At 50.0% G+C, this 21,412-nt stretch overlaps 1 protein-coding gene across 1 annotated transcript in view; it reads left to right on the forward strand.

The window, feature by feature from the left end:
- Positions 1–209: 209 nt before the first annotated feature.
- LOC309685742 (olfactory receptor 14A16-like) overlaps positions 210–21,412 on the forward strand; it is a gene marked incomplete at both ends in the record, with an annotated part of 65,374 nt that continues 44,171 nt past the window's right edge. The window contains one exon of the mRNA XM_082501468.1: positions 210–379. Within this exon, the coding sequence (XP_082357594.1) occupies positions 210–379 (170 nt within the window). The remainder of the gene's footprint in view (positions 380–21,412) is intronic.

Raw genomic sequence — 21,412 nt, forward strand, 5'->3', positions numbered from 1 at the left:
AGAGTAGGATTTCTGCCCCTTCAAAGGAAGTGCCCTCAGCAGCACAAACCTGATCGCACAAAAAAAAAGCTGAATGAAAGTATGACAAAGAAAGAGATGTCATTGTGGGTGGATTTTGGGGAAACAGCACAGGATAGGCTCAAAGAAGTCTGCCATGTCTTATCAATCTCTTCTTCTCTTTCAACAGGCCCCATGCTCATACTGAACAAATGTCCAACAGCAGCTCCATCACCCACTTCCTCCTCCTGGCATTGGCAGACACACGGGAGCTGCAGCTCTTGACCTTCTGGCTCTTCCTGGGCATCTACCTGGCTGCCCTCCTGGGAAACGGCCTCAACATCACCACCATCGCCTGTGACCACCGCCTCCACACCCCCATGTACTTCTTCCTCCTCAACCTCTCTGTTCTGGACCTGGGATCCATCTCCACACTGTGCCCAAAGCCATGGCCAATTCCCTCTGGGACACCAGGGCCATCTCTTATGCAGGATGTGCTGCCCAAGTCTTTTTCTTTTTGTTTTCTGTGCTGCAGCAGAGTTTTGTCTTCTCACCGTCATGTCCTACGACCGCTACGTTGCCATCTGCCATCCCCTGCACTATGGGACCCTCCTGGGCAGCAGAGCTTGTGTCTGCATGGCAGCAGCTGTCTGGGGCAGTGGGTTTCTCTATGCTGTGCTGCACACAGCCAATATATTTTCACTCCCTCTCTGCCAGGGCAATTCTCTGCACCAGTTCTTCTGTGAAATCCCCACATCCTCAAGCTCTCCTGCTCACACTCAGACTACCACAGGGAAGTTGGGCTTCTTGTGGTTAGTTGCTGTTTATTCTTTGTTTGCTTTGTTTTCGTTGTGCTGTCCTATGTGCAGATCTTGAGGGCCGTGCTGAGGATCCCCTCTGATCAGGGACGGCACAAAGCCTTTTCCACCTGTCTCCCTCACCTGGCCGTGGTCTCCCTGTTTGTCAGCACTGCCATGTTTGCCCACCTGAAGCCCCCCACCATCTCCTCCCCAGTTCTAGACCTGGAGGTGGCTGTGCTGTACTCGGTGGTGCCTCCAGCAGTGGACCCCCTCATCTACAGTATGAGGAACCAGGAGCTCAAGGATGCCCTCTGGAATTTAATGACCAGATTATTTTCACAAGCACGAAACTGTCTGTCTCTTCAAATAAAACATAGTGTAACTCATCACAGGCTAAGCCTAACTTTTGTGGGTTTTGTTAATTTTGATCGTCAGTGTGGGTATTCCCTTTGATTTACATTGTCAAAATATTGTCCACAAAGAAATATTTTTACTTGTGCTGTTGCTAATTATGCCTCTGTCCAAATTTGTGGGACTCACAGACTGTGTAAATGAGGACCCATGCCCTCTGGGTAATTAAACTCAATGAAGATCTTTCCTGTGACTTCTTCACCCAAGATCCTCTTCTGAGAACTTCACTAGAGATGTAAGGTCAGTGCCTGTGTGCAGAGCTGGAGGGGAAAGAGTCGCAGCACAGCAGCACTGCCAGGGAGCACCAGCCTTGGTCTTGCCAGAGCTGCTCTCTTGCCACTTCCACACTCTCCTCCTGAGCCCTTGCCTTGCTGTAAGGCTGAGTGCTCGGGCAGCTCCTAGTGCTGCTGTGTGGCAGCCCTGTGAGCACAGGAGGGACAGGCACTGAGTGCTGCTCTGACAGATCTGGCCTCCCTAACAGCACCTCCATCCTACCAGGGGGACTCCTCAGGGCAGGGCCTGAAGGCTTAGGTTTTCTTCCAAGGTTGTTCTCAAGAATATTCCCAAGAATCTGCCCCTCAAAAGAAAACACCAGTGTACAGCATAACTATGTATGTTTTCAGGGTGAAGACAAGAAGCAGTGTGCTCCCACAGCCAGGACTGCCGGGAAAGACATGAAGGACTGACAGAACAGGGTCTTCACTGGGGCTGTCTGTGCTGGACACGCCAGGGAATCTCCCCCAGGACAGTCGTCACACCCCTAGCAGACAGCTACCACCTTTTTAAGACCCCACACCATTCCAATGAGATTTCCTTCACCGGCCTTTTCCAGTTCATTGCAAACACCTCTGTGTGCCACCTCACCCTCCCCTCTCCTTGTCACAGAATCATGGAATTTTCAGCGTGTGAAGGGACCTCTAGGGATCATCTAGTCCAACTCCCCTGCTAAAGCAGGATTGCCCAGAGCACATTACTCAGGACTGCATCCAGGTGGGTCTTGAAAAGCTCCAGAGAAGGAGACTCCACAACCTCCCTGGGCAGCCTGTGCCAGTGCTCTGTCACCCTTCTTCATGGTTAAAGAAGTTTTTCCTTGTATTTGAATGAAACTTCCTATGTTCCAACTTGTGCCCGTTGCCCCTCGCCCTGTCACTGGGAACCACTGAAAAGAGTCTGGCTCCGTCCTCCTTCAACCCACCCTTTAGGTACTTGTATGCCATAATAAGGTCTCCCCTCAGCCTTCTCTTCTCCAGGCTAAAGAGTCCCAGCGGTCTCAGCCTTTCCTCATAAGGAAGAGGCTCCAATCCCTCAGACATCTTAGTTGCCCTATGCTGGACTCACTCCAGCGGTTCCCTGTCTCTCTTGAACTGGGGAGCCCAGAACTGGACACAGTATTCCAGTTGTGGCCTCACCACAGAAGGGGAGTAGAGGGGGAGAATGACCTCCCTCGACCTGCTGGCCACACTCTTCCCTATGCAGCCCAGAATTCCCTTGGTCTTCCTGGCGACAAGGGCACATTGCTGGCTCATGGACAATTTACTATCTACCAGGATCCCCAGATCCTTCTCCTCAGAACTACTTCCCAGCAGGTCCACCCCTAACCTATACTGGTGCCTCGCATTCTTCCTCCCCAGGTGCAGGACCCCGCACTTGCTCTTGTTGAACCTCATTAGGTTCTTCTCTGCCCAGCTCTCCAGACTGTCCAGGTCACGCTGGATTGCAGTGTGGCCCTCTGGGGTGTCGGCCACCCCACCCAGTTCGGTATCATCAGCTAACTTGCTGAGGATACACTCTGTCCCCTCATCAAGGTCATTGATGAATATATTGAACAAGATTGGACTGAGTATTGACCCCTGGGGGACACCACAGATTACAGGCCTCCAACTTGACACTGCTCCATTAACCACAACCCTCTGAGTTCTGTCACACAGTCAGTTCTCAATCTACCTCACTGTCTCCTCATCTAGCCCACTCTTCCTTAGATTCCTAATGAAGGTGGTCTCCTGCAGTCTCCTTATAGTCAGCTTGTTGGCAGCTGGGCTGATGGCCTGCTTTGAAGTAAAACATTACCAATTGTTTTTCAGAATTTTACTTTTCAGCTAAGCCTCTTCTAACTAACTGCACTCTCTGAAATCAATGGGATATTCTTCAAGCAGTGTCTGCTTCTAGCCAATAAAGTCTGATGTTTGTAGTTGATACCACAAAATGGTGTGCAGAGGGGCTTTCGCTTATACTCATTGCCGTATCACCCAAGGGCAGTGAACTTTGTCATGTGCCCCGTTGGAGGGTGGGAAGCGGAACAGCGTAGAAGGGTCGCACCTGCGGGGAAGAGCAGACAGTGCCTCATGCTCAGTATGAAAGCTGAGGGATCAAAGGGTCAGCCCTCTTTCTTCAATGGCTGGTGTCCGAGGAGGACTCTGTCTGTTCATCTGCCTTTGACCCTGATCTGTGTGTTCCTGAATCCAGATCTGGAATTGTATTCACGTCCATCACTGAAACCAGGCTGGGATGTTCCCAGTGTCTCCCAGTGACATGATCATTACCCTTGGAGCTCGATGCTGGATTTTTATAGATGGTTTATATTTCATTTTTTATTGATATTATTATCATTTATTTCTATTTTAATACTTCATTACAGTAGTTTTCGTTTTCCTTAAAACCCATAAATCTCTCCTTCTTTTTCTTTCTTACTTCTCTTCTGTGAAGAGAAAGAGCTTAAAGACAGGATCTGTCATTTGTTTAGTGTCCAGCCCAGCCTAAACCACACCACCTGCTTTCCTCCATCAGGCAAGAGTGGTCAACATCTCCGAGTGGGACTCACTCTGTGCCAAGACTTGGAGGTGGCATGGACAGTCCAGGGAAGGGAGCTATTTTTGGGGGGTCCTGGGGACTGTGCCAGACACAAAAATTAGCTTTCGTAATGCTGTAGGTCCCAGTATGATGGAAATGATAATAACATTTTAAAAAGATAAAACAACAAAGAAATAGAATGAAAGATGCAGTGAATGAAATTTTCTCTTAGAGCCATAAGTTTCAAACATTGTTGGTAGTGTTATCCTCCTTGCTTGGTTTTATCTTGTTCTAAGATACTGATCTCGGGGGACTTTGTATGCTGCCCTTGTTTGCAAAGGCAAGTGATGACAAAATTGGGGTGGGATGCAGTTACAGGGACACGGACGGGTGGTGCCAGTGTAGGTGCCTGGGACCCTCTGCCCCAGCTCCAGCTGCAGCTTCCCAGGGGCTCTGGTCTCCAGCAGCTCCTCTGGGACAGTGGCCAGGCCCAGGCATGAGCTTCAGAGACACTGGGACTTCTGGAGGTACCACTGGGTACTGATGGTCAGCGGAGCGCTGCCTGAAAGCCTGAGACATTTTGACATGAGCACGACCTCATCAGCTAAAACAAGAGAATACTTTTAATAAAAATTTGGTGTTCTCCCATGAGATGAAGATGAGGAGTTTTCAGGATGTCCATTGATAGGAAGAGGTGAGCTATTGTTCTTCCCTCTCTTTGCATTGTCAGGACTCTCCCTCTCAGGCTCTGCATTTAATCTCCCTCACCTTTCACGTATTTTCACCTCTTCTAAACTAAGTGACCGCGTCTGAAGGCACCTTTCCAGCAGTGCATTTGCACAGAAGCGCTTACGATTGCTCTCTACATTTCCCTTCCCCTTCCCCTTTCATCATTCAGACACCTCTCAATGATCCCATTGCTGCTTTGAGCTTCAGGCAGTTAAAATTTGCCTGTCTTTCAGTAGTCTGCTGAATTCTGTTTTTAGGCAACTCTTCATTTGTGCTTATTTCCGTAAGAACAGGTTCAACAAGGCTTTAGGTTCAACAAGGTTTCAGGTTCAACAAGGCCAAGGGCCGGGTCCTTGGGGCACAATAACCCCATGGACACTACAGGCGTGGGGCAGAGGGGCTGGAAAGCTGCCCGGGGGAGAAGGACCTGGGGGTGTCGGTGGACAGACAGCTGAATATGAGCCGGCAGTGTGCCCAGGTGGCCAAGAAGGCCAACAGCATCCTGGCCTCTATCAGGAATGGTGTGGTGAGCAGGACTGGGGCAGTGATCATCCCCCTGTACTCGGTACTGGTGAGGCCCCACCTTGAGTACTACATTCAGTTTTGGGCCCCTCACTACAAGAATGACATTGAGGTGCTGGAGCATGTCCAGAGAAGGGCAATGAAGTTGGTGAGGGGTCTGGAGGACAAGTCTTATGTGGAACGACTGAGGGAACTGGAGTTGTTCAGCCTGGAGAAGAGGAGGCTGAGGGGAGACCTTATTGCTCTCTACAGCTCCCTGAAAGGAGGTTGTAGCGAGGTGGGGGCTGGCCTCTTCTTCCTGGTGACAAGTGATAGGATGAGAGGAAATTGGTTCAAGTTATGCCAGGTGAGGTTTAGATTGGATATTAGGATTTTTTTTTTCACTGAAAGGGTTATCAAACATTGGAATAGGCAGCCCAGGGAGGGGGTGGATTCACCATCCCTGGAGGTGTTTAAAGAAAGGGTAGACGTGGTACTCAGGGATGTGGTTTAGAAGTGGTTTTGTCAGGTTAGGTTAATGGTTGGACTTGATGTTCTTAAAAGTCCCTTCCAACCTCAAGAATTCTATGATTCTATGATTCTGTTCTATGAAATCCATGCTGATGGTTCTTGGATACATTCTTCTGTTGTTGGTGCCCAGAAGCGTCACCAGGGAGGACTCTGACTGATGGCCCAACACTCCTCACCAAAGTGAGCTTGTACAGCCAGTGGCTCCCCGGGTCGCACATTTGGACTCTTTCAAAGACGGGCGCTACACTTGCTTGTCTTCTCTCACCAGAGACCTCTGCCAATCCCATGACCTTTCAAAAGGGATATTCCAAAGAAATATTGATCTTCCCCTGTAACCTCATTACCACTCTTCTCCCTGTTACACAGTGTGTGTACTTTCTCTAATCTGTCATACATTTATACTTCTCCTGAGACAATGATCATTTCTAAAGTCATCTTTGCAGATGCAGAATCTCTGGGCAAAGGCCCTTTCCATTCTTTGCCAGTTTTCTCCTCCTCTTACTCTTTCTTCATTCGGATACCTCTTACCTGTGTTGCTGCTTTGACCTTCAGGGAGTTAAAAGCTTGCCTGTCTTTCAACAGTCTCATTGTCTCCTCAGCCATCTCTTTAATTATGTTTATATCTGTCTTTTCTATCTACCTTCCTAATCTATTTCTCCCAAGAACTCCCTTGTAGAAAGGCAGCCTCCTGAGAGGGAGCTTGTCCCGAGCATGTGATTGTGGAGGGTGTGTTATTGTTTAGGAAAACTGATCATGCTTTACTTTTCTTTTCTTACAACCAGGAAAAGTTCTCCTGCGCCTGGGTGCAGCCAGGGCTCTGAGGAGCGCAGGTGGGAGATGGGGCAATGGGGCTGTGACATCCTGCTGCAGACCTCAGTGGAGAAGTCTGATGCAAGGACCAGTGGTGTCAGTCCCAGGTGGCCAATGTCAGAAATGGGGAGGGTGGGGAGGTGAGGAGCAAAGCTGTCCTACAGTGTCAGACCTCCAGGGACTGCTTTTCCTCCCTGTCCAGACCTCCTGAAGGGACACTCTGTATCCATAACAATCAGAGAATGCTTCTATCACAATCATAAGTGGTAATCAGGAGTAATACATTGTATCCTTTAAAATGAAAAAGACATTTTTATTAGGTGCACTTTGAAATCTCCTCCTTAACTACAATCTGAAACCTCTCTAATTGGCTGTACAAGTCTTGAAGATTGGAAGAAAATGACAAGAAAGATGAACACCTTGTTAGGGCTTTCTGTCTTTTAATGAGCCCCACGGTGTATTTGGTGCTGAGTCCATGAGCCTCAGACACTGAGAGAAGATTGAAGAAAGTGCTCAAGAAATCAGAAGCAAAACCCAAAGTACCTGGCAGCCTTGATTGGCCCCACTGAGGGTCGTTACTGCCAAAGCCTCCCCAGGGCCTCGTTAGAGCAGATAACTGGAGGCTGTGGTTGCAGGTAGGCAAAGGCAGAGTGCAGGTGGCTGTAATGCTGAGGAACCCCTTGGTTTGGTTGATGCAGCAGAAAGGCCAAGCGCTCAGCCCCAGGCCCTGGGAAGGCAGGTCCTGCCCCTCACTGGTGGCTCAGGGCTCTTCCTGGGGGCGGTGGGATGTGAGGGTGAGAAAGGCCAAGAGTAGGAAAAGTCTGTGACACCTCCTGCCCTCCCAAAAAGGGGCAAGGACAAAACAAAGTCCAGAGTCTAAAAAGAATCATGGAATCATAGAATCATTTAGAATTGCAAAAGACTGTTACCGTAAATCAGCAGAAACAAACTTTCTAAGCCTTAATTTAAGTTTAGGAAGCAGGCACTTCTTTATTACGGCACCTGACGCACAGGGGATCACTCCACCTAGTGTGCGTACCGAGTTGCTCCACTATAGAAATTATATACAATCAAAATATACATATTCATCACATTTCTGAGAAAGAATTAACATATTCATACAATTTCCGAGAACTCATTAATATATGTAAATGTCCGTGACGCATGCGCCTTCAGGTACACTGGTGGTCGTCCAGGGTCCTCTGGTTGTCCTCCACAGTCTTCCTCACTGTGTCCGCTGGTTGAACCCGATCCTTGTGCATGCTCAGCTTGGTCACAGAGTTCCACCCCCCGTTAATCTTGGAACCTCCAGAAGATTTTCTCGGTTTACTAACCAGGCCTACAACTCATCGCTTTCTTGACAGGCACTTCAAAGATACATTGTTCTACAGTTACTTCAGGTCATACCTAGTTACCAAATGCATATTATGGGTTTGATTTTCATTGATTGGTTCCTTGATTATATATTAGTATTGGTACCCATATCCACATAATCAATGGTTATTTCTATTAATATCTATTAATTTCGGTCTTGATATTTAAATCAAGATGAGAAGAGTAAGGGGGTTTCTAAGCAGCATCACTGGTGCATAACAGGTTTCTATTCTATTCTTCATTGTTTCATCTGGGTTCTACTTGTTCCTTGATACAAAACAATGACTCCCTCGTGAGGGGTCTATGGTTGCGAGTTTCAGAAAACACAGTGCTCTAACGTTCTACTTCTACTATAACCAAAACCTGGTGATTTTACAACAAGACCTTTAAGATCATAGAGTCCAACTGTAAACCTAACAGGGCCAAGTCCACCACTAAACCATGCCCCCATGAGACATTCTACTTGTCTTTTAAATAAATTCAGGGATCGTGACTCAACCACTTCCATGGGCTGCCCGTTCCAGTGCTCGAAAGCCTTTTAGGTGAAGAAATTTTTCCTAACATGCAATCTAAATCCCCCCTGGAGAAACTTGAGGGCGTTTCCTCCAGTCCTCTCACTCATTACTTGGGAGAAGAGACCAATCCCTACCTCACTACGACGTCCTTTCAGGGGGCTGTAGGGAGCGATAAGGTCTCCCCTCAGCCTCCTTTTCTCCAGGCTAAAGAGTGCCAGTTCCCTCAGCTTCTCCTCACAAGACGTGTGCTCCAGAGCCCTCACCAGTGCCGGTGCCCTTCTCTGGACACACTCCAGCACCTCAATGTCATTCTTGTAGTGAGGGGCCTAAAACTGAACGAAGTACTCAAGGTGGGGCCTCACCAGTACCAAGTACAGGGGGATGATCACTGCCCCAGTACTGCTCACCACACTATTCCTGGTACAAGGCTGCATGCTGTTGGCCTTCTTGGCTACCTGGGCACAATTCTGGTCACCAACACCCTCAGGTCTTTTTCTGATGGGCAGCTTTCCAGCCACTCTGCCCCAAGCCTGTAGCACTGCATGGGGTTGGTGTGACCCAAGGACGGGACCCAGCACTTGTCCTTGGTGAACCTCACACCACTGGCCTCGGCCCATGGATCCAGCTTGTCCAGATCCCTCTGTAGAGCCTTCCTACGCTCAAGCAGATCAACACTCCCACCTTAATTGGTGTCATCTGCAAACTTACTGAGGAGGCACTCCATCCCCTTGTCTACATTGTTGATAAAGATATTAAAGAGAACCGGTCCCAGTACTGAGCCCCGCGGAATGTCGCTTATGACCGGCCGCCAACTGGATTGAACTCCATTCACCACGACCCTTTGGTCCCGGCCATCCAGCCAGTGTTTTACCCAATGAAATGCACGTCTGTCCAAGCCATGAGCAGCCAGTTTCCCTAGGAGAATGCTGGGGGAAAAAGTGTCAAAGGCTTCACTAAAGTCCAGGTAAACAACATCCACAGCCTTTTCCTCATCCACTAAGCAGGTCACCTTGTCATAGAAGGAGGTCAGGTTTCTCAAGCAGAACCTGCCTTCCATCAACCCATGCTGGCTGGGTCTGATCGCCTGGTTGTCCTGTACGTGTCGCATGATGGAACTCAGGATGATCTCCGTAACCTTCCCCAGCACCGAGGTCAGACTGATAGGCCTTTAATTCCCCAGGTCCTCCTTCTGGTCCTTCTTGTAGATGGGTGCCACGTTTGTTATCTTCCAGTCAACTGGGACCACCCCAGTTAGCCAGGAATGCTGATAAATGATGGAAAGTGGCTTGCTGAGCACTCCCGCCAGCTCCCTCAGTACCCTTGGGTGGATCCCATGAGGCCCCATAGACTTGTGTATTTCTAAGTGATGTAGCAGGTCCCTCACCATTTCCACTTCGATTGTGGGGGCTTCATTCTGCTCCCCAACTCTGTCTTCCAGCTCAGGGGGCTGGGTACCCAGAGAGCAACTGGCCTTACTCTTAAAGACTGAGGCAAAGAAGGCATTAAGTACATCAGCCTTTTCCTCATCCCTGGTCACTGTGTTTCCCTCTGCATCCAATAAAGGATGGAGATTCTTCTTAGCCCTCCTTTTGTTGGTGATGTATTTACAGAAACATTTCACATTATCTTTTACGGCAGCGGCCGGATTAATTTCTAGTTGGGCTTTGGTCCTTCTAATTTGCTCCCTGCATAACCTCATGACATCCTTGCCATCCAGCTGAGTTGCCTGCCACTTCTTCCAACTGTCATAAACTCCTTTTTACCCCTCAGTTCCAGCCAAAGCTCTCTGTTCAGCCAGGTCTTCTTCCCTGATGGCTCGTCTTTCGGCACATGGTGACAGCCTGCTCCTGTGCCTTTAAAAGTTCCTTCTTGATGAATGTCCAGCCTTCCTGGGCTCCTTTGCCCTTCAGGACTGCCTCCCAAGGGACTCTGTTAACCAGACCCCTAAACAGGCCAAAGCCCGCCCTCCGGAAGTCCAAGGTGGCAGTTCTGCTGACCCCTCTCCTGACTTCTCCAAGAATTGAAAATTCTGTCATTTCATGATCACTGTGTCCAAGACGGCCTCCAATCCTCACATCCCCCACAAGCCCTTCTCTGTTGGCAAACAACAGGTCCAGTGGGGTGCTTCCCTCATCTGCTCCCTCCCCAGCTGTGTCAGGAAGTTATCCTCAACGCACTCCAGGACCCTCCTGGGCTGTTTCCTCTCCACTGTATTGCACTTGCAGTAGATATCCGGTAAGTTGAAGTCCCCCCCGAGGACAAGGGCTGGCTATGGTGACACTTCTCCCAGCTGCTTCTAGAATATTTCATCTGTCTGTTCATCCTGGTTGGGTGGTCTATAACAGACTCCCACCATGATATCTGCCTTCTTGGCCTGTATTTAACACCTCCCAGTACAGACTGGGTCCTGTCCCAGTACAAAGTGGATTATTTTAATGTGTCCCAGTATAGTCTGGGCCCCATCCCAGTATCAGTGGGATCCCCTGATCCCCTCGGAATGCAGACTGGGCACCATCCAAATACAAACTGCATCTTCTGCAACCTCCCAGCACAGACTGGGCCCTTTCAAGTCCAAAATGGGGCCCTTTGAACCAAGCCCAAGAAGACTGGGCCCCATCCCCGTACAAACTGGGTCCCCAATCCCCTCCCAGTACAGACTGAGCCTTGTCCCAGTATAAACTGCATCCCTTTAACCCCTCCCATGACAGACTGGGCCCTATCCCACTAGAAAGTGGATCGCCTCAACCCCTCCCAGTAGAGACTGGGCCATGACCCAGTACGAAGTGGATCCCCTCAACCTCTGCCAGTAGAGATGGGGCCCTTTCCTAGTACAAACTGGATCACTTGACCCCCTCTTAGTAAAAACTAGTTCCCATTGCAGTACAAACTCAACACCCTAATCCCCTCCACACAGAAACTGGGTCAGGTGCCAGTGCAAACTGGATCCCATGGCCCCCTCCCCGTAACCACTGCGCCCCATTCCATTAGAAACTTCATCTCTTTAAACCCTCCCGGTATACTCTGTGCCCTTCCCAGTACACACCAAATCCCTTAACCCCTCCCACTACAGACTGGTCCCTGTGGCAGTACGAACTAAATGCTGTGGCCCCCTCCCAGTACAGACCGGGTTCCCTCCTGGTAAAAACTGGTTCCCCTCCCAGTACAGAACTGACTGTCAACAAATAGAGATTACTCCATTTAACCCCTCCAAGTACAGACTGGGTTCTGTCCCATTATAAACTGGATCCCTTAAACACCTGCCAGTAAAGACTGGGCTCCATCCAAATAGAAACTGGATCCCTTTACCCCTCCAAGGACAGACTGGGCCAATTCTGAGTCCCAAATGGACTCCCTGGTCCCCACCCAGTACAAACTGGCCACCTCCAATACAATCTGGATCCTCTAACTTATGCCAGGACAGACTGGGCCCTGTCCCAGTCCAGACTGGATCCCCTGATTCCCTCCCAGTACAGAAGGGGCCTTGTCCCAGTATAAACAGAATCCCTTTAACTCCTCCCAGTGGAGAAAGAGCCTATTCCTAGTCCAAAGCCCACCTCCCAGTGCAGACTACTCTGCGTACCAGTACAAAATGGATCGCTTTAACACTGCCCTGTACAGACTGGGCATCATCTCAGTACAGACTGGATCCTCCAGTTTCCTCCCAGTACAGACTGAGCCCTCTCCACATAAAAATGGGATGCTCTGACCCCATCCCAGCAGAGTCTGGGCCTCGTCTCAGTACAAACTGGATCCCTTTAACACCTCCCAGTACAAACCAGGCACTTCCCAGGACAAACTGAAGCCCCCAATCCCCTCCCAGTAAAGACTTGCCCTGTCCCAGTAACAACGGGATCCTGTAAACCATGACCAATACAGATTGGGAAGTTCCCAGTACAAATTGGATTCCTTAAACCCTCTCGATACACACTGGGTCCCGTACCAGTACAAGCTCGACCCCCTGACCCCCTCTCAGTACAAGTGCAAAATGGATCCTCCGGTCCCCTCCCAGTTGAAACTGGATCCAATTATCCCCCCAAATACAGACTGGACCCCCTCCCAGTACAGACTGGATCCCCTGGTTCCCTCCTGGTACGGACTGTATCCTGTCCCAGTCCAAACTGGATCCCCTGGCCCCTTCCCACTACAGCCTGGGCTTTGTCACAGTCCAAACCAGATTGCTTTAACCCCTACCAGTACAGACTTGGCCCCTCCCACTACAAACTAGTCCTCTTTAACCCCTCCAAGTACAAGCTGAGCACGCTCCCAGTATAAACTGGATCCTCTGATCCCCTCCCAGTACGGCTGGGCACTGTACCATTTCAAACTGTATTTCATTAAACCCTTCCAGTACAGACTTGGTCCCCTCCCAGTAAAAACTGGCTCCGTTTAGAACGTAGAATGGTTTGGGTTGGAAAGGACCATTAAAGGTCATCTAGTCCAACCCCCCTGCCATGAGCAGGGACACCTTCAACTGGATCAGCTGTCTCCAAGCCCCGGCCAACCTGGCCTGGAATGTTTCCAGGGATAGGGCATCTACTGCCCCTCTGGGCAACCTGGGCCAGTGTCTCACCACCCTCATTGTTAAAAAGTTCTATATATCTAGTGTAAATTTCCCCCCTTTTAGTTTAAAGCCCTCAGCCTTTGCCCTATCGCAACAGGCCCTGCTAAAAACTCTGTCCCCAGCTCTCCTGTAGGCCCCCTTTAGGTACTGGAAGGCCACAATAAGGTCTCCCCAGAGCCTTCTCTTCTCCAGGCTGAACAGCCTCAACTCTCTCAGCCTTTCCTCACAGCAGAGGGGCTCCAGCCCTCGGAGCCTCGTTGTGGCCTCCTCTGGACCCACTCCAACAGGTCCATGTCTCTCCTGTGCTGAGGGCTCCAGAGCTGGATGCAACACTCCAGGTGGGGTCTCACCAGAGCAGAGCAGAGGGGCAGAAGCCCCTCCCTCACCCTGCTGGCCACGCTTCTTTTGATGCAGCCCAGGATACCATTGGCTTTCTGGGCTGCGAGCACACATTGCCAGCTCATGTCCAGCTTTTCATCCCCCAGTACCCCCAAGTCCTTCTCGGTAGGGCTGCTCTCCATCCCTTCATCCCCCAGGCTGTATTGATATCAGGGATTGCCCCAACCCAGGTGCAGGACCCTTCGCTTGGCCTTGTTGAACCTCATGCTGTTCATACGGGCCCACTTCATGAGCCTGTCCAGGTCCCTCTGGATGACATGCTGTCCCTTGGGAGTGTCAGCCGCACCACTCAGCGTGGTGTCATCAGGATACTTGCTGAGGGTGCACTCGATCCCACTGCCTGTGTCATTGATGAAGATTTTGAACACTACTGGTCCCAGTACGGACCCCTGAGGGACACCACTTGTTACCAGTCTCCATCTGTCATGAGGCCGTTGACCACTACCCTCTGGATGGGACCATCCAACCAGTTCCTCATCCACTGAACAGTCCACCCTGTATGGGAGCACCCAGCCAAACCTGTTTCTGAGCACAATAGGTGAGATGCAGGGAGTTGTCGCCCGACTCAGCTTCATCTCCGCCTTGCCTTGTCTATGCAGAGATAACTTGGGGGGAGCTGCAAAACAGCTCAGCCCGGGCTTATCTCAAGATTGCATATGAGAACCGAAACCAAATGGCCCTGGACAAACAAAATGCCCTGAGTCCCATCCCACCACTATCCCTGTGACTTTGAGCGCCAGACATCACAAATTGGCAAGAGAGACTTAGTTATCGCACCACCAGAGGTAAATATAATCCACTTAGGTACAATCCTGCACCCTCACAGAGTCAGGAAATATAAACCGCAGGGTTTGGGGAGAAAAATGGGGAATCCTCCAACAATACAGCTGGCCTGTAGGAGATCCGTCCCCCCCTGTCCATGACACTGAACAGGGTAACTTTCCAGGGATTGAGTGACCTTACCTGAGAGAGGGTAAGTGACTAAGAAACATACATACGTTATATAGCATGCTTTTAAGTTTGTAGTTGGTGCATTCGTTTAAGGTATTAATATCTAGCGCGCTTGTAGTTTATATTGTTACTTGGGCCCACTAATTTCTTTTAAACCGCAATAGTGTAATCGTCATTGTACACCTAGAACTTGCAATAGTGACGTATTGGACCTGTGAGTGAAGTCCAAATAAATTGTTAATTTGAACCTCACAGTGAAGTCCTTTTTCCCGTTTCATCACACACCCTTCAAATCCATGTCTCTCCAATTTCACAGAATCACAGAGTGGTCAGGGTTGGAAGGGACCTCTGGACATCATCTAGTCCAACCCCCTGCCAGAGCAGGGTCACCTATAGCAGTTGCACAGAATGGCATCCAGGTGGGTTTGGAATGTCTCCAGAGTGGTAGACTCCACCACCTCTCTGGGCAGCCTGTGCCAGTGCTCTGCCACCATCAAAGGAAAGAAGTTCCTCCTCATGTTAAGATGGAACTTCCCATGCTCAAGTTTCTGCCCATTACCTATAGTCCTATCACTGGGCACCACTGAAAAAAGACTGTTCCCATCCCCTGGCACCCTCCCTTTAAGTATTTATAAGTATAGATAGGGTTCCCCTTCGGTCTTCTTTTCTCCAGACTAAAAAGCCCCACGTCCCTCAGCCTTTCCTCATAAGAGAGATGTTCCAATCCCCTCATCATCTTCATAGCTCTTTGCTGGACCCTCTCCAGCAGATCCCTGTTCTTCTTGTACTGGGGAGCCCAGAACTGGACACAATACTCCAGATGCGGCCTCACCAGGGCAGAAAAGAGGGGAAGGATGATCTCCCTCAGTCTGCTTGCCATACTCTTCTTGATGCACCCCAGGATGCCATTGGCCTTCTCAGCCACCAAGGCACATTGCTGGCTCATGGTCATCCTGTTGTGCACCAGGACATGCTGCCACATATTCTCCCATGTTCTCCCATATTCTCTGCTGCATGTTCCCCCAAGATCTTCCTTTCTTCCAGCTGGACAAGCCCAGCTTTTTCAGTTTCTTCTCACAGCACAAGTGCTCCAACCCTGACCACCTTGGTGGCCTTGCACTGAATGGGCTCCAGTTTACCAGTGTCTCTCAGGCATTGCAGGGGGTCAGAACCTAGGGGAGTGTTCTGGATCTGTTCTCAAATGTGCTAAGCCCAGGGTGATAATCACTCCCACTGGCTGTGCTCCTGCTCAAACCTCCCAGAATGCTTTTGGCCTTTGCTGCTGGCTCCATGTTTTGCCTAATGAAATGGAAGGACCACCAGAGCCTTTCCTGCAGTGCTGATACCAACCTAGGCAGTCCCTGCCCTCTGTCACTTCAGGCCCTTAGTCAACCTCAGGGAAAGGCCTTTAGATCTGTCCTTTTTGGATAACATGATGTTACTATTGGCCTGTCCTTCAAGCCTGTCTAGGTGCCTTGCGATGGCAACCCTGCCCTCTAATATAGTGTCTGCTCTCCTCAATGACGTGTCATCTACAAATGTTATGAAAAAAAGCATTTTCTCATCTCCTTAATTAAAAGCCCTTGAAACATGGTGGAACCCTACTAGATACAGCCCTCTGGGCAGAACACTACACATTCACCACGTTCCTCCAAGCCCGACTATCCACCTCAGTTATTACCCATCTACTTATCCACCCATTCAGACCACAATGTCCTAACTGGACACAAGAATATTGTGGGGAATGAGGCTGATAGCAGAGTGTTCGGCGCAGAGTCTAGTTGGAGGCCTGTAAGTAGCAGTGCTCCTCAGGGGTCAGTACTGGGTCCAGTCTTGTTCAGTGTGTTAATCAACGACCTGGATGAGGGGACAGAATGTACCTTCAGCAAGTTTGCTAACATCTGTTGGAAGGGTAACACAGCAGGGCATAGGCAGTCCAGGAGATTCTTGAATTGTATTGACAACAACTTCTTTCTCCAAGTGGTAGAGGAGGCAATGAGGAGAGGAGCTCTGCTGGACCTTGTCCCTACCAACAAGGAGGGGCTGGTAGGCAGTGTCAAGCTCAAGGGTAGCCTGGGCTGCCGTGACCATGAAATGGTGGAGTTCGAGATCCTCAAGGCAGCGAGGAAGGTGTGCAGCAAGCTTCCCACCAAGCTGACCACCCTGGACTTTAGCAGAGCTGACTTTGTCCTCTTGAAGAATCTGCTTGATATGGTGCCATGGGAGGAAGCGCTGGAGGGAAGAAGGGCCCAAAAAAGTCAGTTAATACTCAAGGATCACCTCCTCCAAGCTCAGGAGCGATGCGTCCCTACAAAGAGGAAGGCAGGCAGAAAAGCCAGGAGGCCTACATGGATGAACAAGGAGCTCCTGGACATGCTCACAAGTGAAAAGGAGGCTATAGGGGTTAGAAAAATGGGGCGGGTAACCTGGGAGGGATACAGAGGAATCGTTCGAGCAGCCCCGGATCGAGTTGGAGAAGCTAAAGCCCAGATAGAACTAAATCTGGCCAGGGGCAACAAGACAAACAAAAATCCTTCTTTAAGTATGTCAACAAGAAAAGAAAGACTAGGAAAACTGTGGACCCTCTCTGGAAGGAAACACAAGAACTGGTTATCCGGGACAGAGACAGAGCTGAGGTACTCAATGACTTTCTTGCCTCAGTCTTCACTGGCAAGGACAGCAGCCACACTTCCCATGACAAAGAATGCAAAGGTGAGGAGTGACAAAATGGAGAACCGCCCACTGTAGGTGAAGATCAAGTACGAGACCACCTGGGGAACCTGAAGGTGCACAAGTCCATGGGACCTGATCAGATACATCCGCAGGTCCTGAGGGAACTGGCAGACAAAGTTGCTAAGCCACTAGCCATCACATTTGAGAAGTCATGTCGGTCTGGCGAGGTTCCTGCTTACTGGAAAAATGAGAAACATAACCCCTATTTTCAAAAAGGAAAAAAGGAAAACCCAGAGAATTGCAGGTCGGTAAGTCTCACCCCTGTGCCCAGCCCGATCATTGAGCAGATCCTCCTGGAAACTCTGCTAAGGCAGATGGAAAATGAGGAGGTGATTGGTAGCAGCCAGCATGGCTTCAGCAAGGGCATGTCATGCCTGACAAATTTGGTGGCCTTCTACAAAGGGGTTACAGCGGCAGTGGACAAGGGAAGAACAACTGATGTCATCTGCCTGGACTTGTGCAAAGTGTTTGACACTGTCCCACACGATATCCTGGTCTCTAAGTTGGAGACACATGGATTCGACAGTTGGACCACTCAGTAGATAAAGAACTGGCTGGACAGTCGCGCTCAAAGTGGTGTGGTCAATTGCTCCATGTCCAAGTGGAGAACAGTGACGAGTGGCGTTCCTCAGGGGTCAGTACTGAGACTGTGCTGTTCAACATCTTTGTCGGCAACATGGACAGTGGGGTCAAGTGTACCCTCAGCAAGTTTGCCGATGAAACCAAGCTGTGTGGTGAGGTAGACACGCTGGAGGGGAGGGATGCCATCCAGAGGGAGCTGGATAGGCTGGAGAGGTGGGCCCAAGCCCACCTCATGAAGTTCAACAAGGCCACGTGCAAGGTCTTACATCTGAGTTGGGGCAATCCCAAGTACACCTACAGGCTCGGCGGAGAATGGCTGGAGATCAGCCCTGAGGAGAAGGACCTGGGTGTGCTGATTGACGAGAAGCTCAACATGAGCCATCAATGTGCGATCACAACACAGAAGGCATACCAGATCCTGGTGTCCATAAAAAGCAGCGTGGCCAGCAGGTCAAGGGAGGTGATTCTGCCCCTCTACTCAGCTCTCGTGAGACCACACCAGGAATAATGCATCCAGCTCTGACACCCTCAACATAAGAAGAACATGGACCTGTCAGAGCAGGTCCACAGGAGGCCCTGAAGATGATCAGTGGTCTGGAGCAGCTCTCCTATGAGGACAGGCTAAGAGAGTTGGGGTTGTTCAGCCTGGAGGAAAGAAGGCTCAGGGGACACCTTATAGCCCCTTCCAGTACCTAAAGGGGGCTTACAGGAGAGCCGAGGAAGGAGATTTTACTAGGGCTTGTAGTGATAGGACGAGGGGGAATGGCTTTCAACTGGAAGAGGGTGGATTTAGATTAAATATTAGGAATAAATTTTTCACTTTAAGGGTGGTAAGGCACTGGCACATGTTGCCCAGAGAAGTTTTTGAGGTCCCATCCCTGGAGGTGTTTAAGGCCAGGCTGGATGGGGCTTTGAGCAAATTGATCTAGTGGGAGGTGTCTAGGATCTGTTCTAGGGGGGTTGGAACTTGATGATCTTCAAGGTCCCTTCCAACCTAAAGCATTCTATAAAACAAGAAGGGCTTTTTTAAGTACGTTAATACCAAGAGGAGGTCTAAAGAAAGCATTGGACCGATACTTGTTTAAGAGGGACATCTGACTAATAGGGAAGAAGAACAAGCAGCGGTGTGCAATGGTGTTTGTTTTTGTCTCACTTGTTAATCATACATCTAGAGCTTGGGCTGCCCGCTCCCCTGAATCAGAGGGCCACATGTGTGGAAACAAAGACTTTCCATTTGTGGGACAGAAATCGTCAGAGAACAGCTGTATCAGCTCAATGTTCACAAGTCCATGGGGCCTGATGGGATTCATCCCAGAGTATTGAAGGAGCTTGCGGATGTGATGGCAGGGCCTCCCACAACTTCTCTGGGCAACCTGTTCCAGTGCCTTACCACCCTCAAAGTGAAAAATTTCTCCCTGAAAACTAATCTAAATCTACCTTCTTCCAGTGTGAAGCCATTCCCCCACATCCTATCAAGTCCTGCCTAATTACTAAATCAGAGCAGATGTGCTGGACCTCAGTCAATTCACCAGGACCACGCTCAGATGTGTAACAAAGAAAGGCAGTACCAAGTGCCCAAGGTGCCACACAAGGCAAAGGTTTTCTTCAGAGCATGCAGGGGTGGATGACAGATGGCAATGGAAAGAGGAAATGAGGTGACCCGAAGGAGAGCAAACCCTCGGGACCAGAGAGACGCAGAGCTGGACTGTGCAGCCCTGGCAGGAGAGGCCTTTGCTGCCTGGGACGTCTCTGCAGCCCTGCAGGGCCTGTGGTGCAGGGGAAGCTGATCTCCAGGAAGGAGAAGGTGCTTTCTTGTTGGGAAATGTCAATATGTGTGAATCCAGGGTGTGCAGGTAGAGGTGGGCAGGGCTGTCCTTGCCAGCAGGGTCCCTGCACCCCGGGGGCTGTGTGCCGGGGCAGGGACTCTGACGCCTGCCAGGGTCAGCTCTCTGCCTGCCCAGGGAGCTCCCACGGAGCTTCTGTGGGGAGAAGCTGTGGGAGGAAGGGCAACTCCTTTCAGGGCAGGGACCCTCTGCTCTTGAGAGGGTGCTGCATGGGTCAGGGCTGCTCACAGCTGCTGATCACCCCCAGAACATTGGCAGAGGCAGCATTGCAAGGGGATAGTCAAGGCAGGGGCTACCTTAAAGATAAAGACCTTTCCAAGCTCTGTGCTCACAGCTTTCTCCTAAGGGAAAGGAGCTGTCCCTGTTACACAGAGGGATCAGCAGATCTGCCACAAAACTCATCAAGTGCCTTCACTCACTCCTCCCTGCGGTAGGGAGGGCTGCTGTAAATCCCAGGTACCAGGTGAGAGGAATGGTGGGGTTGTAGGGACAGGAACAAAGACTGCCCATGCAGGGTCTGAGGGAAAGGGTCTTGACTTGTATATTCAGACTACATGAGGAGACAGTCAGGATCAATACTGACTGGAGATTGCTGATGTCACTTCATGTGTAAGAAAAAAGTGTACAAAACAATTGAAAAAGAAGAAATCGTTTCTTATTGTTGTTTAGTTTTCTAATATTTGCCCATCTTAAACTTCTCTCTTTAACCACCTAAGTGAGGAATTCAGGGAAACTCTGCCCAGAGCCTTGGCTTGTTCGGGTGTTTTGCATGTTCATGAGCCCTCTGGTGCCACATTCCTGAACTGTAGCTCCTGAAAGACTGACCAAGCCTCTGGAGAAGAAACAATCAGCAGCAAAGCTCCAAGTTTCTGAGGGGGTTAGCGGGCCCCACTGAGGGCCATCACTGCAGAGACAGTGGAGGGAATGCACAGGCAAGATTCCCATCCCTGGGGACATGTGCAGCAGAAAGTCAGAAGCAGTGGTTCAAGGCAGAAACCCAACTGTGGAGGTGGCTCTGAAAACCTTTGCTGCATGTCATGAATGAAGAGAGCAAACCCTGAGCCCTGACCCCTGGGAAAGGGCATTCTCCTTTCCTGGGGAGTCTCAGGGCTTTTCCTGGGGGCAGGGAGAGAGGGACGTGACCTGCCACTGTTCTGCCCTCATCTCACTGTTCCCGGGAAGAGCCCTGAGCATCCTGTGAGGGAAAGGATCGCAATTCCCAGGGTGTGGGGGTCAGCGCTTGGACATCCAGCTTGATGAGACACATCAAGGGCTTTCACAGCCACTTCCACATTTGATTTCCAACCTGTGAGCACTGCCTCTAACTTCCTGCTTTACCAGCCCCCAGGGAAAGTCCCTTTTCTGCTCATTCCCTCCAAGGTCTTTTCAGAGGTGGCCCTCAGTGCAGCCCACAGACACGCTCAGAAACTTGGGGCTTTGCTGCTGACTTTTAGTTTTATAGAGGCCAGTTCAATCCACTCTCAGTGTCTGCAGTTCAGGAACGTGGCACCAGAGGGGTCATTAACATGCAAAACGCCCTAACAAGCCAAGTCTCTGAGCATAAATTTCTTAACTTTACAATTCTTATTCGTGAGAATTCAGAAGTGAAATGATTTAAAAAATGAAAGAAAGGGGGGAAAAAAAGATTTCTTTTTCTTCCACTTTTCTTCATTTACCTGCTTACACATTAAGTGATATCAGCAATCTCCAAATGATATTGAAACTGGACCTGTCCAAATGGAGGGTGAATGTGTAGGTGTTGAGGTTTGGGCTGGACTGGCCACTCAGGCAGAACGACAGATTCTCTCCCCTCCCGAGGAGAGGCAGGAGAGAGAGAAATGAACTTATGAGTTTAGAAGGAACTAATCTACTTGAATGAAATATTAA

Source organism: Vanellus vanellus (genome assembly GCF_965231255.1).
Source record: "Vanellus vanellus genome assembly, contig: HAP1_SCAFFOLD_52, whole genome shotgun sequence".
NCBI lineage: Eukaryota > Metazoa > Chordata > Aves > Charadriiformes > Charadriidae > Vanellus > Vanellus vanellus.